The sequence below is a fragment of the Paralichthys olivaceus genome, chromosome 22, assembly GCF_024713975.1.
Source record: "Paralichthys olivaceus isolate ysfri-2021 chromosome 22, ASM2471397v2, whole genome shotgun sequence".
In the NCBI taxonomy this organism is placed as follows: domain Eukaryota; kingdom Metazoa; phylum Chordata; class Actinopteri; order Pleuronectiformes; family Paralichthyidae; genus Paralichthys; species Paralichthys olivaceus.
The window spans coordinates 8,549,348-8,570,071 of NC_091114.1; the positions used below are offsets into that span (position 1 = coordinate 8,549,348).

The 20,724-nt window shown below is 42.0% G+C and overlaps 2 protein-coding genes across 4 annotated transcripts in view; both read left to right on the forward strand.

Annotated features, from left to right (window-relative positions):
- The window catches only part of LOC109634956 (ADAMTS-like protein 1), a 91,492-nt gene extending 75,545 nt beyond the window's left edge, over window positions 1-15,947 (forward strand). For 2 of the 3 annotated variants that reach the window (XM_020095828.2, XM_020095830.2), the window contains 12 exons: window positions 2,295-2,614; window positions 5,296-5,425; window positions 8,104-8,314; window positions 8,399-8,578; window positions 8,892-9,045; window positions 9,220-10,222; window positions 10,322-10,449; window positions 12,187-12,307; window positions 12,526-12,739; window positions 13,019-13,128; window positions 13,225-13,445; window positions 14,120-15,947. In XM_020095828.2, coding sequence (XP_019951387.2) covers window positions 2,295-2,614; window positions 5,296-5,425; window positions 8,104-8,314; window positions 8,399-8,578; window positions 8,892-9,045; window positions 9,220-10,222; window positions 10,322-10,449; window positions 12,187-12,307; window positions 12,526-12,739; window positions 13,019-13,128; window positions 13,225-13,445; window positions 14,120-14,229 — 2,902 coding nt within the window. In that variant the 3' untranslated portion in view covers window positions 14,230-15,947. The remainder of the gene's footprint in view (window positions 1-2,294; window positions 2,615-5,295; window positions 5,426-8,103; window positions 8,315-8,398; window positions 8,579-8,891; window positions 9,046-9,219; window positions 10,223-10,321; window positions 10,450-12,186; window positions 12,308-12,525; window positions 12,740-13,018; window positions 13,129-13,224; window positions 13,446-14,119) is intronic. The other variant, XM_020095829.2, reaches the window with a different exon arrangement.
- A 294-nt stretch (window positions 15,948-16,241) lies between these two features.
- Window positions 16,242-20,588, forward strand: LOC109634799 (protein NLRC3-like). The gene is made up of 6 exons (XM_020095496.2): window positions 16,242-16,731; window positions 16,844-18,551; window positions 18,706-18,789; window positions 18,948-19,031; window positions 19,573-19,650; window positions 19,745-20,588. Exons 1-6 carry the CDS (start codon window positions 16,425-16,427, stop codon window positions 20,061-20,063), a joined length of 2,580 nt encoding a protein of 859 aa, XP_019951055.2. The 5' UTR covers window positions 16,242-16,424; the 3' UTR covers window positions 20,064-20,588.
- Window positions 20,589-20,724: the final 136 nt, after the last annotated feature.

Sequence of the window (20,724 nt, forward strand, 5' to 3'; positions counted from 1 at the left end):
AGTGATGAGTTTGTTGCATTAGGTCATTTAAGGTGAAAGGGGATTTGAATTTGAAAGAGAAAAAAAGCATCTTCTTGGAAACAATCTGACAGTTCAGTCACCAGCTATACCAGCATTACCTCAGCAAGCCCTCAGATGTTCCAGATGTGCTTGTCCCACACATCAGTTGACTAATACAGACTGTCCTCTAAAGACAGACAATGCTTGGACTCTACCCAATGTCTTGCATGACTTGTATTAGTGACCATGTTTGCCAGTTCAAAAACATCTGTTGCTTTGACTTGTCTTTGGAGCGCGAGGCGGGACGAGAAAGGGAGCGAAACGTCAAACATGCAAGTTTGCTTGAATGCAGAAAAAAAAACATGTCTGTCCTCCAATAGCACATAAATATCTGTGTATAATACGCAGGTCATTCACAAGCCAACAACAATATCTGCCTACCATATGGGGCCAGGTTACGGATGTGAGAGGAAGGAGGAGGAAATTCCTGTGTCAGAATTACACTTCCATTTCCAGAACTTATGCCTACCCTCAACCACCACTGTGCAACTGCTTGAAAAATTAAACCCATATATGCTCCACGGCTTTGCCAAGGTTTTTTTTCTTTTGTTCACATCACCTCTGCCATGTGTAAATAAAACATTTCCGTTGATGGAAATTTAATTGATGTGATTAGGACGGAGCTTTGGCAGATATTACAAAAAACATTGCGTTGCATTGTTCCCTTCCATGAATGAAATCAAGATTGTTTTTGAACTGACAGATGTACTTTAACTACGCATGAAGATAAACATTTCTGCGGGTTCGCCTGTTGACTTTGTTGTTCCTGTTCCAAGGTCTAACTGTCGGTGATTCATTTGTTTGTCCAAAACACGGCGGGTCCTTCGGCTCTCGTTAAAAGGGCCGAGTCGTGCTGTAATTATGAGCTCTTTATTGAGGCATCTTATAAAACAGTGGGGAGCTCTTGTGTTGTGGTCACGCTGCGCAGCCAAGGAAAAATGCTGCTCGTTGGTTACCTTTAAGGTTTATATGTACACTGAAAGCAGCTGTACAACACTGATGTGGTACTTTTATTAAGTGCAGTCACTTACTGGAACATTTGTACTCTGGTAAAGATGATTGACACGCTCAGCGACACAGAATGAGATTAGCAAACAATACAGACTGATAAATAGAATATAAAGCTCCACAACTCTTCATCTGCATCAGAATGATCATAACATCATGTGGACTTTTTTGATCAGCAGGGCTCTTTAGTAAGATACTGATTTGCATCATAACCAGGGTAATTCAGCAGAATTAATTCAGCCTGTGGATTATATATATATATATTTCTTTTAAATGATCTTAGCCAAACAGAACCAAATGAAGCATGCTCAGCCTTAAACAGGACCGCTGCTGGAGTGTAAACATCAGGGCTGCCCTCTAACACCCTCACTTATCCACATGTGTTCAGCTGTTAAACATAGTGTTGGATCTGCACCACTGTGGGCAACCATCTATTCAAAGCCATTCAGACTTAATCATGAATAACGGATAAATATTATGAGATTATCTGATGCACGTCGTGTTACAAATCTTCTTTGTATTTCAGTATTTTCACATGAGAATTCCTCCAGTGCTCCATCATTGCATGAGCAGTTAATGAACTAAAGAATGACATCAAATAGCTGCTGTGATCCCCTCAGACACCAGGTCCACACATCAACCATAATGGAAATTCTGGAGAACACGGCTTGATGTCGACTTCCCTCCATTTTGATCCTTCAAAGAACTGAGCGTTTTTCTTGTGATTTTTTTTTTTTAATATGCATTCTCGAGACAGTTAGAATCCCACTGAGAGTGTCAATTAAATCTGAAGATAAACTCGGATTTTATACGTCTCTCCGTCTCACACGTTCAGGGTTTATTATTCTTTTGCGCTCTGCCAAAGGGTGACAGTTCTCAGGCTCTGGGTCTTAATTCTCACCCAACCTTGACGAGCCCTCGGGCGTTCATGAGCACCAATGATCTTCAAGTATTTCCCTCACTGATCCGTTCTTTAAGATGAGGAAGGATGCCCACAAAAGCTGTTTATCCAAGAACGGCTGGTCCTAAGTCCTCACAGCTGTTTAATTAACCGCAGCAGGATGAAAACAAAATCCTGAGTGAGTTTATGAACTTAGAAGGAGATGACTGAATTCTATATATGGGGAAATACTTCCTGAATGAACAGCATGCTGTTTGTTTTCATTTGTCTGTGATGGATCGTGCTCTGTTTTGCTTTCTCAAACAACTCGCCTCATATTCCTCAGCTTCATCCCTGCTCCCTGGGAGCCCTGCAGCAGGACGTGCGGCGCGGGAACCCAGCGACGCACGGTCAAGTGCCAGGTGCTGCTCTCCTTCTCCCAGACTGTGGCGGACCTGCCCGATGACGAGTGCGACGGGCCCAAACCTGTGGCAAGCCAGCCCTGCTACCGTAACCCCTGCTCTGGTGTCGCGGGCCAAGCAAAAGAAAGCAAAAGGGAAGGGGAAGAAGAAGAGGAGGAGGAGGAGGAGGAGAAACCTGAAAGAGAGGAATTGCACGACTGGGAATATGAAGGATTTACGGAGTGCTCGGAGAGTTGTGGGGGAGGTATGGATCGTTACTGCCCTCTTTAATGAAAAAGAAAGAGAACTACAGGCATGCTTCTCTGAGGTCAAGCTTAGACAAAATGTCTAGTGCTCAAACAATCACAAAGACAATACTTACATGCTAATGTTTAGCAGAATGAGTGTTTTCCAGATTAACCATTTTAATTGAGCATGTAAACTTTCTACCATTTAATGAATTAGAGCAGCTGAGATGCCAAGGTGGTTATATTTTTGTCTATGTTTGTTTGTCTGGATTACACAAAAACTACTGAATGGATTACCATGACACTTGGAGGGATGTGGTATGGGTCAGGAAAGAACCCATTCAATGTTGGTGCAGATCTGAGCTGGATTTCTTTTTTCTTTTTTTTTACTGTCTTTAAAATTACAAGAGGTTTTCAACGTTTTTCTAATCTTGTCATCACTAGAGGCCTGGGGCTAGGGCGCAACCAAACACATTATCTAATGGCCCTCAGTCGAGAGCAAACCTCTTCCAAGGCCCAAATAAAAACCTTAAATTCAGTCATGCTGCACCAAATTACACACGCATATCAGTCCCAACATGCCTGAATTATTCTCTGAGAAATCAATGAATGAATGTTGCAAAACGTTTAAGAAAGTAAAAAATAAAAATCCTGGATCTGCATCCTGATTATGTTCCGCACCAAAATTTAATAGATTCTTCCTTGAGTCCACAAAATGTCATGGAAATGAAACAAATGTACATGTTAACATAACCTCCTTTGCAGAGTTTATAAATCAAAGGGATCTTACATTGTAGTGGTTTGACCATGTTGGAGCCAATATATTTTTTTACAACACAAACTAATTAATTGCAAAGCAGTAGAATTAAAATAATTTGATTAAAATAAAAGACTGAGTGGTCCAACAGTTAAACCAGAAAAGAAAGAAACTTTTATATTCTTAATAGTTCAATCCAGTTCCATGTAGTTCCGTTTTTTAAATACAAATGTACTCCACTTCAGGACTTCCTGGTTATCCAACAAATCCAAAACTCAAAACATGGAAGTCCTCCCAACCACAGTTCAGTTCAGTTCACTCACACACAAAAATCCACAAACCCCGAAGGCTTTGCTCCAGAAGGGGAAACAAAATAAATGGAAAAGATATATATTGTAGCTCATCCATATTATTATATTATTGTTAATATGATGAAATACTGTAATTTCTTCATTGTTCACTGACCTCCACACACCCATCAGTGATATGGATATAATATACTCCCCTGCTACGTCCTGTATTGATGTGTAGGCGAGAAAAAAGAAGATTGACCTCCACTTCCTAAACCTACTCAGCCTTCACCGAAACCAACGCCTTCTTGACTTAAGCTGTGGGTAATGTGTATTCTGAATTAGAGAGTGGATACCTCAGCTAAGTCCATGGGGAATCGATTTGGACAAAATTTTGTAGATGATACTTGGGTTCGGATCAGGTTGGATCACGTTGGCTTGGCTATCTACTTGGTTTTGTACACTGCACGTGCCTGTAATCGGAGAAAACTTGGGAGACAAATAACAGAATGCCTGTCGGTTTGGATCGAGCTCGCCTACTTTTCAGGCTTGGTCAGGTTCAGAGAGAAAATTCGACTTTGAATGCATGTGTCCGTTATTGGGTTTTAAACTCGATCAAACTGCTTCATCATATACAAACTACAAATCTGTGTCTTGGATTAAATTCAGTGTAAATCCTAAAAGCCAAACCTCACTCTCTTACTGTCATTGCATTTGTCCCAGTTGTTATTTCAAAAAGAATGCGAAGAGTCACAGCCGTGACCAGCGACATTATGTCAGTAGATGACTAAAGCGCTTCCATTATGGGCTTTGAAGTGAGTTATGTGATGTTAGATGATAATAGACAGAACACCACGTATTTAACCCTAAAGGTTATACGTCGCCGACTCTTACAGCAGCAATGAATGCTGCCGCAGACAGAGACAGCTTTCCTAAACATTCTGCCAACATTCGTCAAAGCCCACTTTAATCTCCCCACCTCCACATCCAAACACATGCCCGCATTGTGCATTTGTGTGTTACTGTCTGCTTGAGAGTGTGCATGTGTAACTTAACTTCTGCACATGGGTGTAGGCCTTTGTCTGTGTATGCGCACTCGCCCAAACCCAACAAACTCACATCCAGGGATGATTAGAGACCGGTATCGGATGTCACGCGCACACCCTGAGGGCTGCGCTCCTGTGGACCATCACACCACTGTGGCGTTTGAAGTGCCTGCCTCACTGTTATTGTCCCCAACATTAGAAGCAGACTCCAAGATTCATATTACGCTGCTTTTAACATGACCTGCTATCACACCCTCTAAGTTTATGCACAGTTCAGTGTAGCAGGCAGTCGTGCTGTTTTGATATTCATCGTGCCCCATTAGATACAACCGCTGTTTGCTTTCATTGTGGGGCCTAATATCTGGGCTGCTTCAGCACAGTGTCTGCTTGCAATATTCTGTGCTCCATGTGCGTGTGAATGTGATAATATGTGAGCGTGTGATGCTTAACCAGAACAGCATGTGTTTGCATTCTTGTGACTCTTCATAAGAACGAATGGGACAGCGAGCATGTGAATATCACTTTTAAAAATTTAAAACACTTTTAAAAAGAACCCTGCATAATAGCTCTTGTTTGGTCATCTTCTTCGGGCTGTCTAATTCCAGGTGTGCAGGAGGCTGTGGTGATCTGTCTGAACAAGCAGACCAGGGAGGCAGCAGACCAGAGCCTGTGCGTGAGCGCCCGTCGCCCCCCGCAACTCCTGCAGGACTGCAGGACTCAGCCCTGCCCACCCAGGTACGGCACAACAGACCCACATTATTATCTGTTGCACATTGTTTGAAAAGGTGTATGCATTAATATAAAAATTGAGTTGATGGATGGATGCAGTATAAACAGAGGAAATTTTTTTTTTTGAAAAGCAATTTTCCTACATTTAAGTAGACAAAATTAATTAAAGCCAGGGCTAAAACCGGGCTGTGCTCTCTATTCGTTTTCCAAGAATGTAACCCAACAAAATATGAGAAGCAGGGACAATCACGTACCCTGTGTCCGACACCTGCAACTACTTAATTCTGAGACTATCAAACAACACACATGTCACTCTGGTTCAGTCAGTGAATCTCTCCTAATCACTGGTTCTGTACAAAAGAGATTGAAGTCCTTCTTATCTGCAACATCCCCCCCTTGTAGCTAAAAAAAACACTTGTGCCAATTAAGTCACAGTTCAAACCACTTCAGTCGGAGTGTCACTGAGGCAGAGTGGCAGAGATGGATTGTTGTCGCATAGGGCAGGAAATGAAGCCAGTGGAACCAGGGTAGATTTAGACATAGGAGGAGTCAGATGTCGATGTGATATTGTCCTTGGAGGAACTTTAGGAGAGTGTATCGATTTTTACTAACAGCATGATTATAAGTGATCACACTTTATCATCTTGGGAGAGTGAGTACTTTACTTGAACTCGAGTCCATCTGCACATAATATTGTAAGATATCTTGGCAATGATATAGCAGGAAAGAAAAAGAAGCTGTTTCTAAATGAAATATGGTTAAGACTCATTTTTGCTGCTTTTACATACCTACTACCACACATCCTTTACATTGGCATGGTTATTAAGCAATACACACACTAGAGGGCAGTGCAGAGTCAAGAATAATAAGTGCTAATAATGTGTCTCTTGAGAATGAGGCAAAAGCGGCTGTTTGCATGGGTGAAGTAACATAAAGATGTCTTTATTTTCTTAGCAACTCACAAAGTCTCTCCTCAAAAAGTTCTGCCACCGTTAAAATGTCGTTGTGTCTAAACTATTGGCTACACTGCCCCCCACATAATTCCCAGTGGTCCTGCCTAGTTTCATCTGTTTCATCTGTATCTCTAAGCTTAAAGAAGACATGCACAAACACGGACAAAATGAAAATGGAATATGAACAGAGGGCTTCTGTATACAAATGTAACATTGAGCATGAATGAGCCTTGGGTTTTTGTATTGATTTGAATTTTTTGGTTCACTTTTTTGCCTCGCAGTTTCAGCCTCTTGCCTGTAGGGGTGCTGCAATGTTTTGCTTTTTTTTTGGACCAATCGTCCAGTGAAAATCAATTTGGAATACAGTGCAATCTTGGAATGCCATATGTGACCTTGCAAATATTAACCTCTTTTCATAAACCAAACTCACAGCACTCATCATAATTAAATACCAGAATAATATAACAGTGTAATGGCTTGTTGTTTGAAACATCTAAGCCATAGCTGAACGCTGAGTCGATTTCGCGGTAAGCCATACATTTCAAGTTAAGACCACGCAAGGAATTCCACCATTCACTCTCATCAAAAAAACCAGAGGCTTGCAGCCTGCCCTTGACTGTTTTTCCAGGCCTTGAGTCTTGTTTTTAGGCACAACAAACGCTGCATTGGACTTGTTTCCTTTGGCCCTTTGCTCCCTCCCTGAGGCCTCCTCACCATCCCATATTAAGCTACACTCTTTGGATACTGTTCCCTCTGAAGGGAAAGATTTAGCTTTGGGTATAGCACCACTCCAGTAGCATCATTCCCAATCCTCCCCGGCCCTGGACCCTTGAGTCAATATGAATAGTTTTGAATCTCAGTCAAGCAAAAAAATACAATAGCCACCATGTCCAAAGCCTTTTCAAGATTGGGGTAAAAACACCAAAGTAAGTTTGATGCTGGATTGATCACTCTGGATGAAAATGTGTTGGACAATGACATGAATATCCGCCCACATAGGTCACTGTGAAAATGTGGGTGAAGAAGGAATACCAAAGGGATGTCTCAAATATCATTGAATTTGCCAGGATTTGGCTCAATGAATCACTCCTTTCCTTTTCACTCGTATTCACTTTCATGAATTTCACTTACACATTCATATGACTGCATGAGTGTCTTCTCCTGGGATCAAAAAAACCCCCATCAATAACTCTGACTAAAGTTCTCCTGACTCCTCTCCTAGATATTGGAGAATGGTCTGCAGAGACACAGGATAATAGACGATGATTAATCGGAGACAGTCAAGGTTAAAAGTTGAAAAATGAGTGAAGTCATCGTGCTTGTCTCTTAAGTTCAAATCTAACCCATGTATGTGGGTAATAAGCAAATACAGGTCAATAGTTTAGTTTAGTTTGATAGTTTAAAGTGTACTGTAGGTAGGCAGGGCTGTCTACTTTTGGTTATAGGGTTTTCACTTTTTTTTAATACATATAAATGTCTTTATTTAGAGACATTCCTATAGGGGTTGACTCTACATAAGCATTAAGCCCTCAAGGTCCAAGATGGTTTGAAACACTGAGTGGCTTAATGAGCCATGTTCAACCCATTAATGTAGAGCTTTTGTAAATTTGGATAATAAATTGATTGTAAAACCAGCATTAATGTATTTCATCGATTAACATACGATTTAGTTTACAGCTCAGACACATGTAAGTTAGCATTATCTCTTTAATGATAAATATTGTCCTACAGGTGGGGAACAGGTGAATGGAGTTCTTGCTCTGCGACCTGTGGGGTTGGTCTGATGACCCGCACTGTGGCTTGTACCCACCGTCCATCTCGGGACAGCAACCAGACTGAGGTTTTGAGGGATGAAGACTGTCAAAATCCCAAACCCAGTCCCGTCCAAGCCTGCAACCGCTTTGACTGCCCTCCTATGTGGGACACATACGACTGGGGAAAGGTAAAAGGAAGTTCACCAACACTAAATGGCCAACCCAGTAGTTAATCTCATGCATGTAGCACTCTAATATTTTCATCTCTGTAGTGCTCCCAGAGCTGTGGCGGTGGAGTTAAAAGGAGGAAGGTCCTGTGCAAGCAGCGGCTGGCAGATGGCAGCATCTTGGAGTTACCTGACACTTTCTGCCCTTCCAGAAGCCCAGCAAGCCAGCAGCCCTGCACCAAGCAAGAGTGTCCACCTCACTGGGTCACAACAGACTGGTCCCAGGTAAGCTTCCATTAAAGCAACAAGCTCCCTTTTTTAACTGGTCAAAATGGTGTATATAAAGATGGACATTGCAACATTTCACCCCATTTTTTGTATGAAATAGCTCATTAAATAACTAATTAAAGCCAAACTTGTGGAACATTTAGCACATCATACACCTATACTCGAACCAACCACCAGGTGGGGATCAAGACTCTTTGACTTCACTTTTGGGGAGCTGTCATGTCTATGATCAAAATCAAAATATAAAGCCATATGTACAGTATATGCAGGGTCTCATTTTCATGTTGTGAAATAACATTTATTCTTCCAGTGTTCTGTGACCTGCGGAAATGGCATTCAGACTCTCCAGGCCATCTGCAGGAAACTCGGGGAGGATGGGCGTTACTCGACAATAGACACTAAGAACTGCACCCTCATTGGCCGACCGACCAGAATCCGACCATGCTTGCTCAGGCTCTGTGAAAGTAAGAAACTCTCTGTTTAATTGCATTAAATTCATTTGAACTGGTAACAGAAGGGAGATTGACAGAAAAAGTTGATACTAAACAAAAGAAATACCATAGCGAAGTTATCTCAAAGGAAATCAATGGAAAATTAAATCATTCATTTATTCACTGGTCATGTCAATTTCACCCCAGACCCTAGCAAGCCTGAGCCCACCATACTGACCCAGAAGAAGGTCTACATCCAGTGGAGGAAGGGCAGGAAGATACAGTTGGCAGTGGGAGGCCATGGTTACCTCCTGCCCTGGACAACTGTGGTCCTCCGCTGCCCGACACGCCACTTCCGCAAAGGCCAAATTCGATGGCTGAAGGAAGGGAAACCCCTGCTCAGCCTCCCACACCTCTCCATAACACCACTGGGATACGTGAAGATCCACCAGCTCCGTGCGTCTGACGCTGGGATTTACACGTGCGCAGCAGGCCAAGCACGAGAGCATTTTGTCCTCAAGATCATTGGCAGCAAAAATAAGCTCTCAGTTCCCCAGTCATGGCTCCTCACAGAGGGACAACAAAAGATAGTGCAGTCTGACTTGGCCTCAACAGGAGACATATTTCAAAAGCTACCCATTTCCCTCAACCAATATGACAACATTGTTGAGCATTTGCTTGAACTCAAAGGCTTTGTCCAAGATGAGAAAGACATCACTGATAAACGACACTCTGGTGAAAAGCACAGGTCGACCCTGGAGGACGAGAGAACCAGCGTGGAAGCTTCTGGCCCAGTCGTACTCATCGCTGACACAGACAGGCTGGATGAGATCATGCACAGCCTCTCTGAAGGCCTAGGGGGATCACAAGGAGAACAACTCATTGCTCAGTTGCTCAGTGAGCTCACCATGACACAAGGTGAAACGAATGACTCTACTCTTCACCCACCAGAGAGTGCAGAATTCTCTACCCAAGGACCGCCTCTTTACAAACCGAAAATCCACGCCACCAGGCCAAGAAACCCGGTAGTAATCCAACGGCCCAGGAAGGTTGGAGTCGTACCGTCGCCTGAAATGATAGTTCATGTAGGTTTGCCAGCTGTCCTGCAGAAACCAGTTGCTAGTTTGGAGTTGAGATGTGAGGCACTGGGGAGCCCTGAACCATCCCGAACGTGGACAAAGAATGGAAAAGAGTTGCTCTACAATAGCAGGTTAGAACTACCCCTACAGCTTTTGTTGTATCAACGTAGCTGATTGTTCTTTGACAGAACTGTCTCAGATTGAGAGTTTTTTTGTCTTTGTGTTGGCAGAGTAGGCCTGTTGCCCACTGGTTCACTTCGGATTCAGTCTCCGAGCAAAGCAGACGAGGGTTTGTACACGTGCACCGCCAGGAACCGTTTTGGGTCTACTTCTCTTTCGTCTTGGCTTCAGATCACAGGTGAGATAAATGAACGCCCTCCCTTGTAAATATGTTGGAATAAAATATAGTTCTTGCAAGAAGATGATTTATTTAACCTTGAATGGTTTCAGTCAACCTATCAAAGTTTTGAAAATATTCAAAATATGATCTGAAATGCAGTTCAACGTAAATGGAACTTCTGGTTAGGGTTAAATGACACAGACCTAGCTGCTTGGTTCTGAACATAGTAGTCAGTTTCACCTTCTTGCTGAGAGTTAGAAGAGAAGATCAATATTACTGTCTGTATGTCATAATATCTGTCTGTAATGAAGTCAGTCCTGGAACGCCCCCTCATCAGTATCCAAAATTGAACGGGCTCTTCCCTGACCCATACTACACATCCTTCCACCAAGCTTTCTGGAAAGTCTTTAAGTTATATCTGTGTAATCTTGCTTACAAACAAACATATAAACCAACCAACAAGCACACGGGGGTGACAACACACAGGTAATCAAAAAATACATTTATCACCTCTAAAACTTCCAAGTGCGATACAGCGTGATGATCATGAACATCTTTGTGATTTTAGTGAAAGCTGTTTTTGTAGCTACACATACAAACAATAGTCGATATGGCCCAGACTTCAAGTTGAGTTTGCCTTAATATGCTGTCATGTTGTCCAGTTTACAGTAATTTGTGTTGTTCTTTTGTGGTTCGGGCTCAGAAATTCTGGGAAATCATTCTTTTCAACTGAGAAACACACACACACACTCACAGACATAACCACAGACACCGACACACAGTCAGCTTCTACATACTCATCTAGCTGAGTCACTGTATGACTGAATGTGTGCAGTGTGCCATGGCCTCGGTCACCTACGGGCTGCACTGTCCTCGGCCTCCTCTGTGTCCGGTGGGTCCCAGCTTCACTGCGTTCCCCATCAAAGCACCGCCATTTTGGGTTTTCCTGACACTCTAGCCCTTTTCCTCCCCATACGACAACAATTAGAGGTTTCAGGCAATGTTTCAAAGAAGATTTAGTCTGCACCTCGTCCGCCTGATCTATGTGGAAAGCATTAAAAGGCTTTAAAGTGCTGAGAAATGGCAAAGAAAAAGATTGGAGCTGTTGAACTGACAGCAGCTGTAGATAAATGGAGACATGATAATATTTGTTCGTGTTTATCGGGTATAACCACTGCAGTTGAGGGTTTATAATGTTGATTTTAATTAACATCACTGACTTTTGTACTGTCACAGATGGAAGAAAGAATATGACCCTGTTCAGATCTAATATGAACATCATCAAGTGATACAATAACAAGTGTTCAAGTATCAGGCGTGAACGCACGCTAATCCTCAGTTCGTCCTGAGATCCGATCACCCAAACACTCAGAGGTGGGGATTGACACATGTGGCCACAGTCAGTTTGCTGTGGGAATGCAAATGTGTCGGAATTACGAAGAACCGTCTACTCAGCTGACGCAACAGTTTCACAATGTAGTAGTTTTATGCTTCTCACTGATAAACACATAGATACACAATGATTAAATTTTTAATGTTAAAATTACATTCCATGGTAGAGCGGCCCACAGTCTCTCCTGACTCGTCTCAGTCACAGGAGACACGTATTTTAATAAGTGTGAACAGACAAATTTAGAGCTAATCACTTGATTGGATCTCTCACAATGGATGTTAATACCAGGTCTGATAAGTAGATGTTTGAGGCAATTATCCTCCCCTGCTCTACACATGTATTCTTCTCTGCTGTTTTTTCAGGAAGCAAAGGAAAGAATTGTGGCCAAGGTAGCAGCATGGGAGCAAATGGCTCGATTTGCTCTGAGAGGAGTAACAGCAGCCAATCGGCAGAGCTGTGCCATGGACAAAGCTGTCGCCTCAGGTATCTTGCTCTGATGGTTGTGCCAGTGGAAATTCTGAATATAATTTTACATGCATTCCCAAATTCCTGCTTAGAAACCCTTAAAGAATTCCTTAAATGGTTTCTCTGTGTTTCACAAAGGAAATTGTTGATAATGCAAATGCTCTTGGCTTGGATTTAAAAAGTAAAAAACACTTAAAGCTTCCCCCTAATCGTATTGTTCTCATTTTCCTATACAGTTGGATTAGGTGGCGAGTTGATCCTTGGTCCCTGTGTTCAGCCACTTGTGGAGGTGGGTCCCAGACCAGGAGTGTCCGCTGCATGAGGGGTCCTGAGGGAAGGTCTAGAGAGGTGGAGGGCCAGCTCTGCCTTGACACAGGCAGGAGACCCTCTGACAGCAGGCTATGCAACCTCCTGCCCTGTGCCAGATGGGCCACCACCTCTTGGGGGCCGGTGAGATTACTCATTACTGAGCAGACATGGATCGTGTCAAGGCTGTTTAGGTGTTCAAATTTGACAAATTCAAATTCCTGGTCATTTATTTTGCAGTTGTTTTGATAATTTACTTTACTATTTACTAGTATAACCTGTCAGTTTTGTTCTCTAAATGATTCAAGGGGAAGCACACTGCTTTTCCTTCCTCAACTACCATGAGGAAGGAATAGTTTATTATATATATATATCCTAAAAAACTGAACTTGCTTTTGATTTTAATAAAAAGTCCTCTTTCAGTGTCATGGTCAGTGTATAGGTCCAAGTCTGGCCACACAGCACCGCCATGTGTTCTGCCAAAACACGAACGGCACCAAAGTCCCACACAGGATGTGTAGTGGACTCCACAGGTAAATGTATACGCCATTAAGTGTTTACTGTTGATGCCGAAAAGGACAGTGAATGCAGTGATTGAACTCACCAGAGTTGTGCGTTTGTATTTTCAGGCCCAGCTCTCTGAAGAATTGCTCCACAGAGGGCTGCTCCCTCCACTGGCGCGTCGGCCCGTGGACCCAGTGCACTGCCACCTGTGGAAGACACGGCTTCCAGTCGCGTCCAGTTACCTGCGCTCACCGTCGAACCAGCAAGGCCACACGGGAACATCACTGCATGTGGAGGCCTCGCCCTCCCAGTTGGCAGCGGTGCAATATTTTGTCCTGTGGAAGAGGTGAGGAACAATTTTATTCCAAGGGATTTTATGTTGGACAATATACACACACACATACTTATATAAATGTCTGTGTACCAGGTTGTTGCCGTGAGTCCCATTCTATGACATACATAGCTTATTTCTGTGGTCTGCCCTAAGTATATCATTAAAAGAATAACTTGCATTCCCTTTCAGTTTCTTCTGATATTTCGAGGTATTTCCAAAGTTTCTGCTGGAATGTCATTCTCAATACAAAAAAGAGGAATGGAATTTGACTTGCGGTACTGAAAAAAAAGAGACACAATGTACTGGTTACATAAATTAACCCACAGACCTCAATTTGCGAGGAAAAGAGTCCCTATGAAAACCATTTAGAGACTTGTTGACATGTTGTTGTTTTTAAAAGTATTTTTTTCAGCCTTTTAAAAACCAGGCATGAAATTCCACAAGCCGGGGTTTTATTTAGGTGCCAGACGATTCAGAATTTCAAATTTCAACTCTTTTGCATAAAATTGAAAGGGTTTCTCTCAGAAGTATTTGTGGTTTTGTTTCACTGACTAACCCGGGAGATTAAAATTAATTCATAAACATTTAGATTTATTGTAATAGCTGTATAATGCTGATTCTTCTCACGAAAGTCTATAGGCTTAAACTGAGTATGTGTTGTAAACTGTATCTGCCGTGTATTCCAGCAGGAGAATGTCGAGACAGCACGAGGTACTGTGAGAAGGTTCGACAGCTGGAGCTCTGCCCACTGCCCCAGTTTAAGAGTCGCTGCTGCCACTCCTGCCAAAACACCTGAAACGCGGATGGGGGACGAGAGATGAAGGCTGTGGAAAACCTGAATTAGCCAGGGAAGGACCCAACAGAGACTTGAACCCTCTACGCCCCATCCCAATGCCAATTTTGATTAACGGTTTTGGATGGGGATACCTCTGTGTGGGGGAATGTTGGAGAGGCTGTGATCTATTTTCGTCAAAAGATGCCATGTGTGGGTTTCAATTACAAAGTAATGTTTTGAGAGGAGTGACGTGTCTGTTAATGAAGGCTTCGGTTTTACTTCATCCCTTTAAATTCGGGGGTACAACAGCTTTCACAAGTGACATAAAAGTGAAACACATGGTCACTGTGATCATAAAAAACTTGTGGCGACTGCATGATTTCATAAAGGGGAAGAGTCATTTTCTGAGACCTACATCACTGATATTTGATGTTTGCTGAAAATATCAATAACATAAGCATACAGTACACAAATAGGAAATCAGTATACTTTTGAAATTGCCCAGGGAATCTTGGTAGACCTCTGAGTTTGTGAAGACCACTGGAAGGTTGTGTGTTTTCCTTTATTGCAATGGTTTTCAAAACAGTATTGTTTAATAGTTAAGATGCTAAATGAGCTTTCATCTATGCGGTGTGGGTATACTCTTGTGTAAAACTGAAATACAACATAGTTGCTGCATATAAACAATGGGAAAAAGATAATGTGACTAAAAGCCTTGAAATTGATAAATGGTATGCATTTGGTATTAGCCATCTGATCTAGGCTACCATTTTGGGTCATTTAGCACACGTTGACAGCAGTGATTGGTCAAGTCGTTTAAAGAGGGAAGGAATTAGGATCGCAGATGTTTTCACTGCATTGTTTTGGCAGAACAGAAAGTAGGAATGCGATTAAAAGATTTCTCTTGAATGGGTTGCACTAATGGAGGTATGTGACTGAAGCAAGTCGGTTTATGGAAAAAGGTAATTTTGCACTCAACTCATGCAGGTCTTTGTTGAGAACATGGCTTGTAGAGTTTCTTTTTAAATCTAGTTTGTGAGGTCAAATTGTTTATATATATTTTGTTTTCAAATGTGTCTTGAAATGTCCCTTTAACCACTTTGCGACACTGCAGCACATTTTAACATGAGCTGAGTATAATTGCCCACCCTTCTATTTCATTATGTCCACCAAATTACATTTTTGCCCAAGTTTGACATTATTGGAGAAAATACATTTAAAAGTTATTTTGCAACTTTGCTGCTTAGGAAAGATTAGCCTACAGTGTTAGTTGAACTTAAAATGTGTAAAATGACCTCTGTGTCACATTTAATATTGGCTAAAAAAGTTGGAATCATAATATATCACAATTACATCTTCGTAATGGGTTTTTGCACTTTTTGATCTTATGCCCTGGTTTTCATTACACTTCATCATCAAGTGCAACACAAACCACAGCAGGAGACTACTTCACCTCTTATCGAGGTGTCATCGATTGATTTAATGAGATGAAAACATCTTTTACATGTTACTTAAGCTCTTAAGTTATGTAGATATGTGTCTTGTCCTTTAACTATTTATTTTTATGTGTGTTTATGTGCATACTATTGTAAATAATTTACAGGGGTGGGTTTTTATGTGTTCATTTACAGCTAATTCAATGTGCATGCAATGGGCACCCTCTGCTGGTGACTTGATGTGTTGCTCTCTGCTCATGCCTGGTTTATCATTAAATAAAACCAAATACATTCCATTCATAATCTGTTTTTTGTGATTCTCCTCTTTTGGATTCAAAACCTGACTGCATTATCAGAGCACAGTGCTCAGATTTGATCATGTTGTGAGACTGGGCTAACCAGTCAAACAATTTTTACAGTCACTGAAATAACCACCCTCCCCATTGGGACATTCCCACAAAATATGGAAGTACAGGGCTTTCCTAGTTCAACCCTGGGCTCTTTATTTCAGGTTGAGCAGTTGGCTTAACATAGAAGGTGCATACTAATAATGGGAGGTTCTACTATGAACCAGAATAACAACATACAACAGTGTTGTGATGACATCACAAGAGTTGTCTCAGATTTTGGTGAGGGAAAAGCTCTTCCTCTTTCTGTATTTACAGCATATGTTTCACTTCACTTCTCCACTGTCAAAAATGGACATCCCTCTGAGCGATTGAAGGACATCACTGACAACACGACATTTCTGATTCATACTAGGATTGTTTCAGATTAGTGATGGTGGAGACTGAAGGTTGCAATTCTTGTTTGACAGCAATCGGGGTTCTGCGAGTTTCCCTCGTGGATGAACTGGAAGGACGAATTGACTCGCTGCTAGAGGTTTTAGTGAATCAAGAGTTGTTCACTCGTGATGATCGTGAAGAGGTGCTGTGTCAGCCAGGGCCCCGGTCGAGAGTGAGAAAGGTTTTGGATATCCTGGGGTGTAAAGGTGAGGAAGCAGCCAAGGTATTTCTTAACATTAGCAGTCATCAGGAAGAGGCACAGAGGCATTCCAAAGAACTCAATACTCAACCTCAGTCTGTTGGTAAGTAGTACATCTGTCATTTGTACATTTTATGTAGCACCATCAAATGATCATGTTATTATTTTACAAAAGACAAAAGTGAAGGACATACTAAGCTTAATTTATTTTGCAGAGTATAACAAAGTCAAACAAAAGCATGAAGACGTCCTCAGGCGCCGGAGTGAGAGCATGCTCTTCTACAACACCCGACATGGAGAGAAAAACTTTTTTTCCGAACATTACGTCAATCTCCTGTTGGTTGACGGACACCAGGGCTTGGATATAAAAAGACACGAGGTGCTGACATTTGGACAAAAGCGACTATCTATGCAGCAGAAGTCAGCAGTACATAGGAAAATAGCGCCAGCTGAACTCTTTTCAAGTGCATATGGAAACCGTCCAGTCAAGAAGGTTCTGGTTACAGGGGTTGCTGGTATTGGAAAAACCATCCTGGTGCAGAAGATGATGTTCGATTTTGGTGGGAGAAAGAACCATCTTGCGTTTGATTTTATCATCCACATGACCTTCAGAGACCTCAATCTGATCGACAAACCAACAAACTTCCGGGAGTTGGTATTGCGAAAAAACCGGCACCTTGCTAAAGAGCTGGATAACATTTTAGCGAACGACGAAAAGCTGCTGATCATCTTGGATGGCTTTGATGAGTTCAGACACTACAGAAGCTGTAATGTGGATGTTTTTGTGACCGAACCAGATGAAGATGCGGAGGTGGTGGAGGTCTTAGGGAGTCTGATTCAGGGTGAACTTCTTCCCAACGCTTCTGTCATGCTAACAAGTCGACCTGCAGCCTTCAACCACATACCTGTTGGCTGCGTCGACCGCTTTGTGCTCATCACTGGCTTCTCCTTGGCTGAAGTTCGAGACTTCTTCTTACGCTATTTCCAAGATGACGCCTTTGCTGACCGCATGTTTGCAGTGGTGTCAGCGAATGAACTCATGTTAACACTGTGTTACATACCTGCATTTTGCTACATTGTGTGTTGCATCCTAAAAGAAACCAAAGATCTCTGTGGAGAAAGCCCCAAGACCATGACAGACATTTATGTGCAGTATCTGGTGGCCTTGATTCGCTCTCACACTCAGTCAAGAGCCGAAACATTTCTTCAAGAGCAAAGTGCAAGGAGCATAGACCAACTGTCTGACATAGTGATAAAGCTGGGTCGACTCGCCTTCCAAAAGCTGATGGAGCATCAGACACTATTCTACAGCAGCGACAAAGATATGGCAGCTTTAGAGGGATGCAGCCTTGTTAGTACCTTTCTTGATAAGACAGTAGCACAAGAGCCCGGCTATACTGAAGAGGTGTACTCCTTTGCGCACCTCACTGTTCAAGAGTTCTTTGCAGCAGTCTACTGTGCAGTGACCGATCACCCTTTACCTGATGCAAGTCCAGGGGGGAGGACAAACAGAGGAAATTTTGACCTTTTCAACCGTTTCCTGGCTGGAATCCTCTCCGAACGCAATGCTAATCTTCTATCAAGGCATTTGGGGCTGTCTTACCACAAAGAAAAAGTGGACACCTATCGGCAGAGGATCATCGGAGAACTTGCAGTGCTCTGTGACAATGGGGCCCATATCCTGAATCATTTACACTGCCTATTTGAGCAGCAGGACCCCTCACTAGCCCTTGCCGTGGAGCCCAAGACACTACGAGTCAACGTTAGCGATGAAACACTTTCACAAATGGATTACAATGCCATCAAGTACTTCCTGAACTTCATGGAGGGCAAAATATCTGAGCTGGATCTGACAGGGACTGGAGTCAGCTGCGAGGCACTTAGGGATATCCAGCCCCTACTGCTTAGATGTGAGAGTCTTTGGTGAGTTCCAACTATTTAGTTTGTATCATCTCATTCTCTGATCTTACCTGTCTCACAGGTTGAACTTCTTTTCAATAAGCTCCTTATAGAGGACACATTCCCTTTTTATGAAATGATTGCAAAGTGTTGACACCATCACTATTTGACTTTTAAGGCTTGGAGAAAACAACCTGGACATGGACAGTGTTCAGGTCATTGCTGATGTGCTGCAAGTATCAGACGCTATAACCCACCTCGGGTAAGATGTCTATCAATAATATTCCTCAGCCAATAAAATACTAGGCGACAAATAAGTTATGCAATTGCTATTTACTAAAAAGCATATGTGTGTTTTGGTCTCTAACTGGAACAAAAATAACCCAGACCATGTGTGACACTTTCTCTTCTCCATTTCAGCATTGGATGGTCAAACGTTGGCGATGATGAACTACTGGTTCTTTCTAGTGCCATACGGGTAAAAAAAAAACTAATGGAATTGTGGTAAGTGATGTATCACGATGCAACAATGCTTGAGGGGAAATGAAAGCCTGCCCACCCAACAGATGGTCATGATTGTCTGAATCATCAATCATTTAATAATTTTTTCCATTGAAATGTTAGAAATTGCTTAATAAATACTTTACATGCACTAATACTTACTTCTGCAAACACAAGCTTGAAATATATCCCTTTAGCCTGGCTTTAGATTATGTATAGTTTTTAAACAGCTACACATCTATGTTTCAAATTTTATTTGATTTTATCAGTTGGTTCACTTTTTTATTTGTTTTTATCACTTTCAAAATCTATTTTATGGAATTTCACTCTCAGCATTTTGATTTGTTTCATCCGTTATCATCAATCAATTGTGAAGCACTTTGAACTGCACTAACCTGTATGAGTGCCATACTATTTTGATTTATTGAATAATTGATTGGAATCAAGTTAGCATGAAGCATTAAGTCCATGGGAAAATAAAAATAATGAAGAAAACTACTGTCTGCAATTTATTTCACACATATTTACTTACTTACTTTCACAGGATGGAGGGAAACCGGGTGAGCTGCAGAGGTCTGCAGTCACTCAGCGACTTGACCCCAAACCCTCTGAAAAAAGTTGTGTGAGTAATTAACTTTTTTCAACAAATAATTCAAAGTCATATTTCAACATTTGTGGGTTTGTCTGAAGCATCTGTTGTTTCACTCATTGAGCAGCGCTATCTGGAATGACCTGACAGACACCGAGCCAGAGTCCGGGTGCAGCCAAGAAAGCATCACTGTGAACTTCACCGACGACCACATGTGGGAGGCCTGGGGGCAGTGGGTCTTCAAACGGTGTGAGGTCAGCAGCAACGAGAAGCTGGTGATGGTTCTGCATAAAGTGTGCAACATATCGGTCCACTACTTAGAGGTCCAGTGGGTGAGGACCTTCTACAAGCAACTATTGCAGCTCATCAAGCACAGGATTGAGTCATGCACCGAGGAAGACATGTGCAAGAAGCTCAGAAAGTTTGAGAATATTTTGAACCCCTGAAACAGTCTGACTACACTGTCTGTACTCACCTCAAGTTATAAGATAATAAATACAGATTAAATGTCTGTTTGATGCTGAATTTTTTGTGGGAAAATAAGTAAGTAAGCCATAGCAATACTGAGTGTCAACCAAAAGTGGCCTGAATTTGTTTTGTTTTATCTTGGCCGTATTCACCATTTACGACATGGACCACATGGGTTCACATTCAGATTACACCATGCACTGCATGTCTGCCAAAACAGGCAGACATTTGTGTTGGGCCACATTTGCTATTTTATAAGAGAGACACTTTTTTGCCCAAGCGACCAAAAGGCTGCAAGTGTTGCATCATTGCCCAAAGTGGCCCGCATACTTCTGCAATCTGGGGAGGTGTGCATGTTGTTTCAGATATTTAACCTCTGTAGCATAAATTTAAAGCATGATGAATGCAGAATGACTATTTCTGTATTACCATGGCTAGGGGTTAATGCACCAATAAAAATATCCCCAGTCCCCCTGAGAAAATAAAATCTTCTGAAAATCTTGCCTGGATTCATGTGAATAATGCATTAAAACTCAAATGAGCTACAAGTGTATCTGTACCTTTAATGAATATCTTTCTGCCCAAACTGGTAGGTACTTAAACCAGCGTATCTATCAATTGTTTAGGAAAAAAGAAAAA